Genomic DNA, 14,066 nt, shown 5'->3' on the forward strand with positions numbered 1-14,066 from the left:
TGCAGGCGGCGGCTGATGGCACTATTACTCCCACCTGCCTATCCCTGCTGCCGCTAATAACAGTGACAGAACGAGTGGATGATGGGGGTATTCATCAGCTGCCGCCTACTCTGTAAATAAATAAATGAAAAAAATGCCTGAGTTCCTCTGTATTTTCTATTACAAGCCAGGCAAACTCACAGCTGGGGGCTTCAACCCTCAGCTGTCAGCTTCAGCAAGGTTGGTTATCAAGAATAGAGTGGTCCCCATGCTGTTTTTTAAATGATTTAAATAATAAAAAAACGGCGTGGGGTCCACACCATTTTTGAAATCCAGCCTTGCTAAAGCTCACAGCTGGGGGCTGGTATTCTCAGGCTGTTAAGGGGCCATGAATATTGACCTCTCCAAACTAAAAATGGCAGCCTGCTGCCCCCCAGAAAAGGCACATCTATTAGATGCTCCAATTCTGGTGCTTTGCCTGGCTCTTCCCATTTGCCCTGCAGTGGTGGCAAGTGGGGTTTATATTTGTGGAGTTGATGCCGCCTTTGCATTGTCAGGTGACATCAAGCCCATGTCTTAGTAATGGAGAGCCGCCTTTTAGACACCTATCCATTACTAATCCTATGGTTCTGACACAGCCAGAATAAAGACTTTGATTAGAAATAAAACAAAACAATAATAATAAAGCAAAAATAAAAAACAACCATATCCCTAATTAGTTGCCAACCTGGATGGTACAAGACACCACCGTCCAGGTTGAGAACCACTGGTAAATGAGCTGCTGCGAGCGCAGCGTCAGTGACCGGCGGTGATGTCATTGAGGTTACCTCTGGTCACTGAGGCTATGTTCCCAGCCAGGCTGAACTGCTGTGACCTTGGTGAGATCCCAGCTAGCTCTGTGTTTTCAGTGGTACCATGTTTAAATTTAATTGCGTGTTATTCCACTTTTTATTTCACAGTTAGATGAAAAGCATTGCTTTTTTGTCTTTTTTTATGGTGTTCACTAAAGGGTTTAACTAGCAGGACAGTTTTATAGGTCGGGTCATTGCGGATGCGGTGATACCAAATATGTGAACTTTTATTGCTTTTTTTCATTCAAATATTTATTTAACGATAGAATAAATTTAGATTTTTTTATTATTATTTTTGATTTTTGAGAAAATATATTTACAATTCTTTAAAAAACAAATTTTCTTCTTTCTAACTTTTTTACTTTGTCCCACTATGGGACAATCATTTGTTGCAGGCTGATTGCTTCTATAGCATGGAGATGAAGCAGCATTTCCATGCTTTAGAACCTGTCAGCTCTGCACTGACAGACAAACTTGCTCAACATGCACTGGGAATAAACAGCAAGTTTTCTAGGTCTTGTGACTCGGATGTCATCATGACGCCATTGGGTCACCATGGCAACGATCAGGACCCCTTGTTACACTACGGGGTCTCCGATACAAAGGTGCTGTCAGGCCTCTCTGCTGGCTTCTGGAATGCTGCGATCATGTTCGATCGCAGCATTTTGGGGGTAAAGTGCCAGGAGTGGACCGCTTCTGTCACCTATTACCGAGTGTCAGCTGTCATAATCAGCTGACATACAGCGGTGATCGCCCGCGCACCCCCTGAGTGCACGGGAGATCACGATGACATAATATTCCGTCCATGTTCAAATAGGCCCATGGCAAATGGACAGAATATTATGTCCAATGTCAGAATGGGGTTAAGTCAAATACAGTGACTAATTTGAAAAAAAATGGAGCAGACAACTGACTTCTGCTATTTTTTCATGTGGACATCAGTCTGTGTGTAAGAACTTTTACACGACCTATTCCATTGAATTGTATTTGATCATATGCTGTTGTTTGCTATATATTTTGCATTTGGACTGGAAACATACATATAATGCACTTAACTGAACAAGTCCCTAAAGTGTTTTTTTCCATTTGCATCACTGTTGTGACCAGTGATTGATTCTTGTGGTCACATGCTCTAATTATGACATCACCACTGCAGAAATGTCAACAAAAACAAAGCTTTGCATGTGATCGTTCCAGTCAATCATGGGTCATAGAAGTGTTGACTTGACAAAAGGTGTGGGTTTGTGGGACAGGATACTTGAAGACAAAAAAAAAAGGAAAACCACTTTAAAGTGATCTTGTGGTCAAATATAAAAAATGTCTCTATACATAGCAATCATGTAGTCAATATGCTAACGTATATCTCTTATATGCTGATCTTGCTGCAACTCATGCCCTCAGGTCTCCTGTTTTGATCGTCACAAAATGGTGACCACAGTTAAGATGCTATTGAGATGAGCCAATTAATAGGAAATAAGCTTGTTCCCTACTATCAACCTGTTTAAACAGGACAGCAACTATGTAACAAACAAGAAACACTTTAGTTGGTCATGTAGAATTCATTTTAAGCCAGATTAAAAATCATCATTATTGGCAGCTTCTAGATAGGCAGTCATGTAATGCTCTGAGGAACCCTGCGTCAAGTCCCAGTTCACTGCTCTCTGACAGACCTGAGGGGAGGACACATAAGGGATGGGCTGGACTATCAAGGGACAATAAAAGGGTGTGAATTTAAAAGCTAGTCAAGCTTTTAAAAAACTTTTTTTTAAACTACAATTCTTTCACAGTATGTTCAAGTTTTGGTTGTCTGTAAAATATATTGTATTTCATAAATTGTTTCCAAGAAATATCAACAATGTCAAAGCATTATCAACCCACTTTGTTATATAATTAATGATATGTATATTTCAGTTTAGCCAATTACAAATCTTGTCATTTATTTTATAGTAAAACACTAAGGCCGGCCTCACACTAGCGAGTTTTACGGATGTAAGAGCGCAGAAACTACGTCCGTAAAACTCGCATTACACACGACCCAATTATTCTCTATGCCCCTGCTCCTATCTGCCGTATTTTACTGATCAGTATTATACGGCTTTCTACAGCCGTAGAAAATCACAGCATGCTGCGTTTGTCACCGTATTGCGCAAATAAAACATCAATGAAAGTCTATGGAAGCCCAAAAAATACGGATTACACACGGACCAGCAGTGTGACTTGCGAGGAATACGCAGCGCTGTTAGAGAGAAAAGCCGGTAATTCAGTGCGGTGTACAGTAAAATCACACTGACAGCTTACAGTAGAATAGGTAGAATAAATGTGTACATAGAATATATATATATATATATATATATATATTTTCTATCTGTCAGTGAGACACATATATGTATATATATTAATATTTCATCCAGCGCGATATAGCAGAAAGCCGGTAATTCAATTGCCGGCTTTTGCTATCTCCTTCCTAAACCCGACATGATATGAGACCTGGTTTACATACAGTAAACCATCTCATATCCCCATTTTTTTTGCATATTCCACACTACTAATGTTAGTAGTGTGTATCTGCAAAATTTGGCCGTTCTAGCTATTAAATTAAAGGGTTAAATGGCGGAAAAAATTGGCGTGGGCACCCGCACAATTTTCTCCGCCAGAGTAGTAAAGCCAGTGACTGAGGGCAGATATTAATAGCCTGGAGAGGGTCCATGGTTATTGGCCCCCGCCTGGCTAAAAACACCTGCCCCCAGCCACCCCAGAAAAGGCACATCTGGAAGATGCGCCTATTCTGGCACTTGGCCACTCTCTTCCCATTCCCGTGTAGCGGTGGGATATGGGGTAATGAAGGGTTAATGTCACCTTGCTATTGTAAGGTGACATTAAGCCAAATTAATAATGGAGAGGCGTCAATTATGACACCTATCCATTATTAATTCAATACTAGTAAAGGGTTAAAAAAACACACACATTATTAAAAATTATTTTAATGAAATAAAAACAAAGGTTGTTGTAATAATTTATTCTACGCTCAATCCAATCACTGAAGACCCTCGTTCTGTACAAAAAAAAAAACAATATCCATACCTTCCGAAGATCTGTAAAGTCCAACGATGTAAATCCATCTGAAGGGGTTAAAATATTTTGCAGCAAGGAGTTCTGCTAATGCAGACAACCAGCAGAGGGCGCCTCTTATGAACTGGAGCCTGGGAGCTATCTAGGAAAGTTCCCACAATCTACGAACAGCCAGCAGAGGGCACCTCACCGCAAATGAAGGTAAATATACTGTAGGTCATTGACCTACTTTACCTTCATTCTCCGGGGTTTTGCAGCAAGGAGCTGCGCTGCATTAGCAGAACTCCTTGCTGCAAAATATTTTAACCCCTTCAGATGGATTTACATTGTTGGACTTTACAGATCTTCGGAAGGTATGGATATTGTTGTTTCGTTTTTTTTGGTACAGATCGAGGGTCTTCAGTGATTGGATTGAGCGTAGAATAAATTATTACAACAACCTTTGTTTTTATTTCATTAAAATAATTTTTAATAATGTGTGTGTGTTTTTTTAACCCTTTACTAGTATTGGATTAATAATGGATAGGTGTCATAATTGATGCCTCTCCATTATTAATTTGGCTTAATGTCACCTTACAATAGCAAGGTGACATTAACCCTTCATTACCCCATATCCCACTGCTACACGGGAATGGGAAAAGAGTGGCCAAGTGCCAGAATAGGCGCATCTTCCAGATGTGCCTTTTCTGGGGTGGCTGGGGGCAGGTGTTTTTAGCCAGGCGGGGGCCAATAACCATGGACCCTCTCCAGGCTATTAATATCTGCCCTCAGTCACTAGCTTTACTACTCTGGCGGAGAAAATTGTGCGGGAGCCCACGCCAATTTTTTCCGCCATTTAACCCTTTAATTTAATAGCTAGAACGGCCAAATTTTGCATATACACACTACTAACATTAGTAGTGTGGAATATGCAAAAAAAATGGGGATATGAGATGGTTTACTGTATGTAAACCAGGTCTCATATCATGTCGGGTTTAGGAAGGAGATAGCAAAAGCCGGTAATTGAATTACCGGCTTTAAAGCTAACTAGCGCTGTATGAAGTAATAATATACATACATATATGTGTCTACTGACTATATATATATATGGCGAGCATTTATATTGGTATATGGTCTCCATCATGTGCTGCTGCCATCCTGCGCCCGTTCTGTCATGTGCTGCTGCCATCCTGCGCCCGTTCTGTCATGTGCTGCTGCCATCCTGCGCCCGTTCTGTCATGCGCTGCTGCCATCCTGCGCCCGTTCTGTCATGTGCTGCTCCCATCCTGCTGCCATCCTGCGCCCGTTATGTCATGCGCTGCTGCCATCCTGCGCCCGTTCTGTCATGTGCTGCTGCCATCCTGCGCCCGTTCTGTCATGTGCTGCTGCCATCCTGCGCCCATTCTGTCATGTGCTGCTGCCATCCTGCGCCCATTCTGTCATGTGCTGCTGCCATCCTGCGCCCGTTCTGTCATGTGCTGCTCCCATCCTGCTGCCATCCTGCGCCCGTTATGTCATGCGCTGCTGCCATCCTGCGCCCATTCTGTCATTGCTGCTGCCATCCTGCGCCCGTTCTTTCATGTGCTGCTCCCATCCTGCGCCCGTTCTGTCATGTGCTGCTCCCATCCTGCGCCCGTTATGTCATGCGCTGCTGCCACCCTGCGCCCGTTCTGTCATGTGCTGCTGCCATCCTGCGCCCGTTCTGTCATGTGCTGCTGCCATCCTGCGCCCGTTCTGTCATGTGCTGCTGCCATCTTGCGCCCGTTCTGTCATGTGCTGCTCCTATCCTGCGCCCGTTATGTCATGCGCTGCTGCCATCCTGCGCCCGTTCTGTCATGTGCTGCTCCCATCCTGCGCCCGTTCTGTCATGTGCTGCTCCCATCCTGCGCCACTATTGTATTATATGCCCCCGTATGCTGCTGCCATATAAAAAAAAAAAATACCATACTCACCTATCGTCCGGCTCCACTGCAGGTGTGTCTTCAAGAAAATGGCGCCGGAAAGCGCGGACTGTGCAGGCGCCGATTCCGGCAGCAGGAATCGGCGCCTGCGCAGTCTGCGCTTTCCGGCGCCATTTTCTTGAACACACACTCCGGCTCCTCTGCCTGTGACTGGACTCTGTCACAGCAGAGGAGCCGGAAGACGGAGCCGCACGCAGCGCTGGAACGGGGGACAGGTGAATATACTTACCCTCCCTCCTGGCGCGTCCACGGTCCCTGACTCTCCGGAGGAGATCGCGGTATGCGTTCAGTTCTTACGCATACCGCGATCTCCTGGGAGCGTCACTCTGTAGGGGCCAGACTGCGCCGGCGCTTGCGCCAGCGCAGTCTATAAAGGCTTTGGACAGAGTGACGCTCCCAGCGTTATACTATAGATATATACAGTATATATGTGTTTGGGTTTTTTTTACACATGGATCCCTTGTATAGCCGTATGTCGGTTTTGCAAGCCTGCGAGAAAAACACGCAGTACGGATGCCATACGGATTACATATGGAGGATGCCATGCGCAAAAAACGCTGACACACCCTGCCTACGGAGGAGCTACGGACCACTATTTTTGGGACTTTTCAGCGTATTACGGCCGTAAAAAACGGACCGTATTTTCATATGCTGAGTGTGAAGCCGGCCTAATACTTTGCTTTACATCATCAGTTACCCTATTGGCAATATCACTAGACCACTATAGAGCGATTTGCCTCCCAGCAGTCTTTCCCTTTTTATTACATCAAAGCTCTAAAGCAGCCTTAACAGCAGCTGCTTGGCACAGTTCATTCATATTCAGCTTGTTATCCACAGACATCCTCAATGTTAATCCATCATAGCACACTGGCTTATTAGTCACATAAAAAGAGAAAAATGCTAAATGCGGGCATGAATCCTCTGATATGGGAGGCAAGCAGAATAGATGGTCATTTTGACATTTTAGAACACATTCCAATATAATATTGTTATTCAATTTATTTTAACATCGTAGCTGCTTGAGATATGTCCACAACAGTATGCTGTAGGATGTGTTTATTTCCAGATGATAAGAAAAAAATGATTCCGTAGTGGTAAAGTATGGCAGAGAAAAATCCCAGTACAATCCTAGTTATGTAGCTGGTTATCTATAAGGGATAAATCCAGCTAAGTGCAATTTTATAAGGGTCTAAATTTGCAAATTGTCCCAAAGGTTCTATATTCAGGCATGCTTATAAATAGTTCACATATTTTCTCAATAATAAAGGGACTTTTTGACTAACTTTTTGGTTACTTCTTATATTTACACTCACACAACACTGGCATTACATAGGAGTTTTATAGGATATTCCACATATTTTTATTTTCCCACAATCCCAAAGCATTTGTGCACACAATGTCTTTTAGACGCCAGTGTACCTGCATAATTTTTTGCAGCAGAAGACGCTCCAGTAACATGTCGGTGGTGTTTTTCCTTAATGGTTTTTTTTTAAGGTGCCATGTTTAACTCCATATAACATATTTATGACTTAAGAGTGGAAGCCCCAGAAGAGTGAACCCGCCACTTCTATTAGTTTCTACACAGCAAGTATGAAGCAGGTAAAAAATGTTTCAAAAGACAAAACATTTGCAAAGCAAGTTGTTTTCACGTTGCTGTGCGTATGTTCATCCTTTTTGGCATTGTTAGTGCTTTTTCAGGCAGGTTTCAGGAGGAATCTGCTTGCAAAAGATGCCACATGCACATAAACGAATGCTGTTTCCTTTCTTTTACCTCATAGGGAAATACCGTAGAATTAAACACTAGCAATCAAAGATTGTACAAGGAGAAAAGGTGTATCTATGCGATTGGAACAAATTTGATGGTACTGTGATTCTTTGCTTCATCAATGCTTGTGTATGAACATAAACTCAAAAGTATGGAATGTGTGGGCAGGACACCATTCCGTGGTGTAAAGCTCTCACACATTGAAAAAAGGGGAACACTCCTTAAATATATGAAAAAAACTGAAGGAAGAGGAGTTTTATAAAAAGATTTTATTAGTTATACAAAAACAACAGTTATAATCAAACTAAATTGTAATGAATAAAGTGCAAGAGATAAACAAGTGAATTTGCCAGTAATGGGTCTTTCAAACATGCCCTAGAATAACTCATGTGCAGTGAAAGGTGCAGGTGTTCACCACGTTGGTCACAAAGTTTAGCAATAATATGCAGAGGCAAAGAGAACCTCAAAATATATGCATGGAGGGGAACACACAACTTACCAAAAGGGCAAGGAAGGACCAAGGTTAGAATAGAGGCAAGAGCTAAAGCCCCTGGAGGTCAGGTTCCCATGCAATGCAAAGTACAGTTAGGGTATGTGCACACGATGCAGATTTAGTGCAGAACTGCAGCAGATTTTTCTGCAGCAGAAACGCTGCAGAACTGCACTGTGATCACAGTACAATGTAAATCAATGTGAAAAAAAAAGCTGTGCACATGGTGCAGAAAAATCTGCGCAGAAACGCTGCAGATTTCAAAGAAGTGCATGTCACTTCTTTTGTCCAGTTCTGCAGCATTTCTGCACCCTCCATAATAGAAATCCATTGGTAAAAAATGCATAAAAAACGCATTAAAAAACGCATCAAAAACGCACAAAAAACGCATAAAAAAACGCACCTGCGGATTCTGCCAGGAGATGCAGATTTAGTGCAGATTTTATGCAGAAAATTCTGCACCAAATCCGCGTCATGTGCACACAGCCTTAGTCTAAAAGCTGCAACATAACACGTGTCTTTTGTGCATAATTTGCTGTGCAATCTTGCCTGGCATTTTACCCCTATTTTACTGTGGACCATGCTAGGACTTGTGCCCTCTGTTTTTCTGGATTGTCGTTAAATCTGCTGCAAAATTAAAAATATATAAAATCTACATCATATACAGTCATGGCTGAAAGTGTTGCATCCCTGAAATTGCTTCAGGAAATAAAGTATTTCTCCCCAAGAAAATTATTGCAGTTACTCAGGTTGTGTTATGCACATGTTTATTTCCTTTGAGTGTATTGGAACAACACAAAAAAACAAGAGAAAAAAAAAGAAAAACTGGACATCATTTCACACAAAACCCTAGACAAAACTGTTGGCACCTTTCCTAAATTGTGGGTAAACAACTTTGTTTCAAGCAAGTGATGCTCGATCAAACTCACGTGTGGCAAGTAACAGGTGTGGGTAATATGAAAATCACACCAGAAACCAGATAAAAGAGAAGTTGACTCAATCTTTGCATTGTGTGTCTGCCACACTAAGCATGGAGAACAGAAAGAAAAAAGAACACTCTGAGGACTTGAAAACCTAAATTGTAGAAAAATATCAACAATCTCAAGGTTACAAATTCATCTCCAGAGATGTTAATGTTCCTTTGTCAATGGTGCACAACATAATCAAGATATTTACAATCCATGGTACTGTAGCTAATCAGCCAGGACTGTAGCACATGTGCTACATTTGGTAATCTGAAGCATGCCCTTGAACTTAGGCTGCTTTCACACATCAGTTTTTTGCCGTCAGGCACAATCTGGCGAAATTTGAAAAAAAACGGATCTGGCAAAAGTTGCCGCCGGGTCCGTTTTTTTCGGATAGACTTGTATTAGTGCCGGATTGCGATGGATGGCCTCATGTTTCATCTGTTTTTTGCCGGATCCGTCGAAAGTTGGTTTTCTGGCGGTTGGAGAAAACGGACATAGGAAAAAAAAACAGACCACGACGGATCCAACGAAAAACTCTATCTCTCCTCCCCAGAATCCAAAATAGCTGGCAGATCCACAAACTCGGATCCGGTGAAAAAAACGATCCGTTGCATCAGTTTTTCACAATTTCCTACCGACCCATTTTTTTTACAAAATTCGCCGGATTGTGCCTGATGACACAAGCCTGATGTGTGACACCAGCATTCCACTGATTTTTTTTACTGAATAAAGATGGTGGATATATTAGTTTGTACTGGTGCGACTCCTAGAACAGAATTGCCAACTGACACACTCCCAAAACTTACGACAACGGAATCAACGTAAAAAACTTTTAGTCAGTAAGATGTTGTCAAATGATGCTCTTTGGCTGAGTGGCACATGAATCTAGGATAGCAATAATATCTCAGAAATCATTCCAAAATAATGGCACAAAAAAAAACACAATGGACAAATATTGAGTACCTGTCTTATTGCTGACTGCCATTGCAGATAAGCAAGGCACCATAGCAACACAAACGATCCAGAATAAAACAGGCTTCATTCTGAAGAGGAATCATGTGATCCAGCATCCAAATAAATCTGCAGGAAAATAGATTGTTCATCAATATTGAATTTTTAATAGAACTTCATAAATAGCATCAATTTGTTCTGAAAAATGTTTTAATGAAAAAGACCATAAAACACACTCGAGCATTTGGAAATGAATATGGGAAATACAATTTTCATAGTTACTATTCAATTTAGTGAAAATTACAAATAACAAAACAGCAATAATTGAATGTAAATACTAAATCATAAATATGTCAATTGTAAAGTAAAAAAGAAAATGTAATTATTAGATAGTTGCATAATTCACGTACAATTTTGTTTTCTCCACAGGGTTTTTTTTTTCCAATTAGCTTACACAGTTGTACGGCAAAATGCTTGTTGTATATTCTACAGTTTTAAAGACTCACAGCACTCTAGGTGCAGAAATAATCACTGTATAAGCAGGTCCATAGGATACAATTATTATCTGGCTGATCTACTTCATAAATTTTTCTGATTTGATCACCATTATTGTAATAATCATAGAGTGTTTGAAACTCAATCCCGTTTCAGAGTAAAATGGTGATTTATTTTATTGGAACTGGAACAAATTTTGTCTTTAGCGTGTATAATATTAAAAATGTGCGAGGTGAAATTGTGCCCATAGCATCCCATCAAAAAGTTAAAGTAGCAAAGATCGGCACACTGTGACATGAATTCCTAGAATCCTCCAGAAAAATGACCAACCTTATATAGGAATATCCTTTAAATTGCAGCATGCAATTCACTATGTCGATGTGACCTTAGAACACACATGCATGGAGACATCCCAGGCCTAGTCACACCTAGAAGTCCAGGCCCAGTGTGTATGACTAGGCCTAGGCAGATTGTAAGGTCGTAACAATGTCATGACATCATGATGTGTGCCGTGAGCTTACGACAAACACTATAGGTCGGGACTGCCGGCTGTGATTAGGTCCAGATTGACCTTGAACATGTAAAGAGTCATCCCAGGCCTAGTTCCAGCCTAGCAAGAAAATATACCATATTCAGGACAGTGTACAGGACCATTCAGAGTACAATGTACAGCGAAGGTCAGAGATGAAGCATTGGTTGTTTTTTTCAACATTTTACAACTTTTTACATTTTTTCTTACATATTACATTTATTCTGTCCTAGAGTCTCTCCAGTCTCTATGACATAATGAGGGACATTCGTTGGGTAATAATTTTGCTACAAATCAAATTTCTAAGTTAAATCCATGTGATTTGACGAATTCGAATCTCATCTCTAATACACATTTTTACAGTGTTTATTGGCGGATTCCACACTTTTTTTGGTTCTTCTATGCCATGACTTTGCTTTAAGCAACATTCCTAGAAAAACTCATACAATTGCCCATATTTTAAAAAACAAAGTGTTTCTATTTTCGCCAAGGTGTAATTTAATAGCTAATTTACTGATGTATGTTGTGACAACTATAGACTGTATTTACCTTCTTTAACCCACCACACTTTTTCTACTCCATGGATGTTGTAGTAAAGATGCAAAACTTTTCTAATTTACCTTTTCAAAAACATTGCAGTTCATAAATGTGTTTCAAACCTACATTATTTCGGTTCAGTTCAGTTACAGCCTCTAGTTTTACAAACTGATAGGTATGGCGTAAATGGCTTTAAATTTAGGCACAAATGTTTAATAAACTTGTATCCCAGCAGATAAGACACTATTTATTAACATAATCATTGCAGTGCTCTGGAAGGCAAATAGGGCATTTTATTTCATTTTTGTGTACAATAAAGACACTAAACTATTATTTTTGCCTTCAATCAACAATTTCTTTTGATCCGACTGCTACTGGATATACTTTACCTATGTCAAAAGAACTCAAAGTCTCGAAGGCCAGCAGTCTGCCTGTGTGAGAGGTATGTCAGGCATTGCAATGCTTCTGTCTGGTGTGGTGACTATAAAGACACAACATGAGGACCATGGAATGAAGCAATTATATAGAATATGCTGGTGAACCAAGAGTAAAGGTGGCCATACTAGATGAACCCATCAATTTCAGTGGGATAGGCTGGTCTAATATGTATGGTGTTATGGTTATTCTCCTCCCAAAAGCAGATGTGGGGAAGAGGAAAGGTTACTTTGCTCTTTAGAAAGATAAGCCCTGATTTAGGTGCCTGGTAGCAGCTTATTCCTCTCTTTCTAGTGATAACGTTTAGGAAGGGAAGGTTGGGAGAAATAGATATTGGCTAATTGAACTTTTGGGCTATAAATAACTAAGACAAAACCAAACAAAAAAAAAAAAGTATATACCCTACATATGCCGCACAGTAAATAAATAAGTAAACAGTAATAGTAATGTAAATAGCATAGGGTACTTAGCACTATTTTGATCAATAAAGCATAAAAGCCATCCCACCATAACAAGGTGTACCCTTCTGTAGACCATTGGGACAGTCTTGTCTCTAGTATTAAAACCTTACCACATACGTCAAACAAACTCAATGTGTGCAAGGCAGTGCAGGATAGGGTCCCAACTGAGATACCCATCCACACTTACAGTTTGATTGTCCTACTGTATTGCAGCTTGTAGGGTAAATCATTAAACTACATGAACATTTCTCATAATAATGAAGCTATACTGTGCTGCATTGTGATAAAACTTTTAAAAAGAAGATCCATGTGAGCAATTCTTGCCTCTAGATATCCACCAATAATGGCAGTTTGCTACTATCGAAGATATATAGGTTATTCTCATAGGACCAAAAAGAATTACAGTTGATCCTTAATTTCTGTATTTGAAGTAACATAATATAGAAATTAGGGCTTCTCTGTACTATACTGTCACATTTACTATGTGTTTTAGGCTTGTATCTTACTCCTAAGGATAATGCGGAGCTCACTTTACCCACCACTCATCCACCTGTTCACCATCAAAACAATCTTTCCTCCCCACAGGCATTCAGACTCAAGCAGTCAGACAGCGTGTCTCTGCCAACTGTCACTTGCTGCCATTATGCTTTTGTACTTTACCGTAGACTAATATGCTATAGCTGACAGACATACTAGCACAACATTTTTCAATGCCCTGTAGAGAACGAATATCATATCTACCTCTTCCTTCCTAATGAAAAACATGGATTGTGCATAATCTATACTCAACTGTATGGTCTAGCTCTCACATGTCAATTCATATGTTTACCTTCCGTGTAGAGTAGACAAATAAACTGCATTTGGCCTACACCACATGATCTAATTAACTGGGAAAACCTTCAGAAAGAGACGTTTATGAGACCATCATCTGGACATATGTCTGGAAGCACCAATCGGCACAGAAAATGTTATATAATCTATATGACAATTTCTATTGTACATCCTGTAGAATGTAAGCCCGCAAGGGCAGGGTCCTCTTCCCTCTGTACCAGTCCGTCATTGTTAGTTTGTTTACTGTAAGTTATATTTGTATTTTGATGTAACCCCTTCTCATGTACAGCACCATGGAATTAATGGTGCTATATAAATAAATAATGATAAAATAGTATCTTACTGCATATGCTTTTTTTACATTCTCATTTTTATTTATTTTACTCACTTATACAGTGCCATCATATTTCACAGTGCTTTGCATAATCACTATCCCCATTGGGCCTCGCAATCTAGATACCCCATCTCTATGGCTTTATGTGTGGATGGAAAGTGCAGTACCTGGAGGACAGCCACACAAACTCCTTGCAGATGTTGGTCCTAGTGCTAGCCATTGAACCACCATGCTTTAAGGGGAACATGCTAGAAGATTCATGCTGCCTTGTCCATGGGCAGCATCATGATATGTCTATTCCTATATGCATAAAAGGTGGAGACCTGTCAATCAATTCTGCTCTATCTTAACCGAAAAAAATAAACTGGAATATAAGGTTGGTATGCATGCAGAATAGGAGAATGTTCACATTGGCCATTAAACATACAAAC

At 40.5% G+C, this 14,066-nt stretch overlaps 1 protein-coding gene across 1 annotated transcript in view; it reads right to left on the reverse strand.

The window, feature by feature from the left end:
- Window positions 1-14,066, reverse strand: part of COL19A1 (collagen type XIX alpha 1 chain) — a 1,728,692-nt gene that overhangs the window by 1,679,865 nt on the left and 34,761 nt on the right. The window contains exon 2 of the mRNA XM_069726653.1: window positions 10,026-10,142. Coding sequence (XP_069582754.1) covers window positions 10,026-10,104 — 79 coding nt within the window. The 5' untranslated portion in view covers window positions 10,105-10,142. The remainder of the gene's footprint in view (window positions 1-10,025; window positions 10,143-14,066) is intronic.

The sequence above is a fragment of the Ranitomeya imitator genome, chromosome 5, assembly GCF_032444005.1.
Source record: "Ranitomeya imitator isolate aRanImi1 chromosome 5, aRanImi1.pri, whole genome shotgun sequence".
Classification (NCBI taxonomy): domain Eukaryota; kingdom Metazoa; phylum Chordata; class Amphibia; order Anura; family Dendrobatidae; genus Ranitomeya; species Ranitomeya imitator.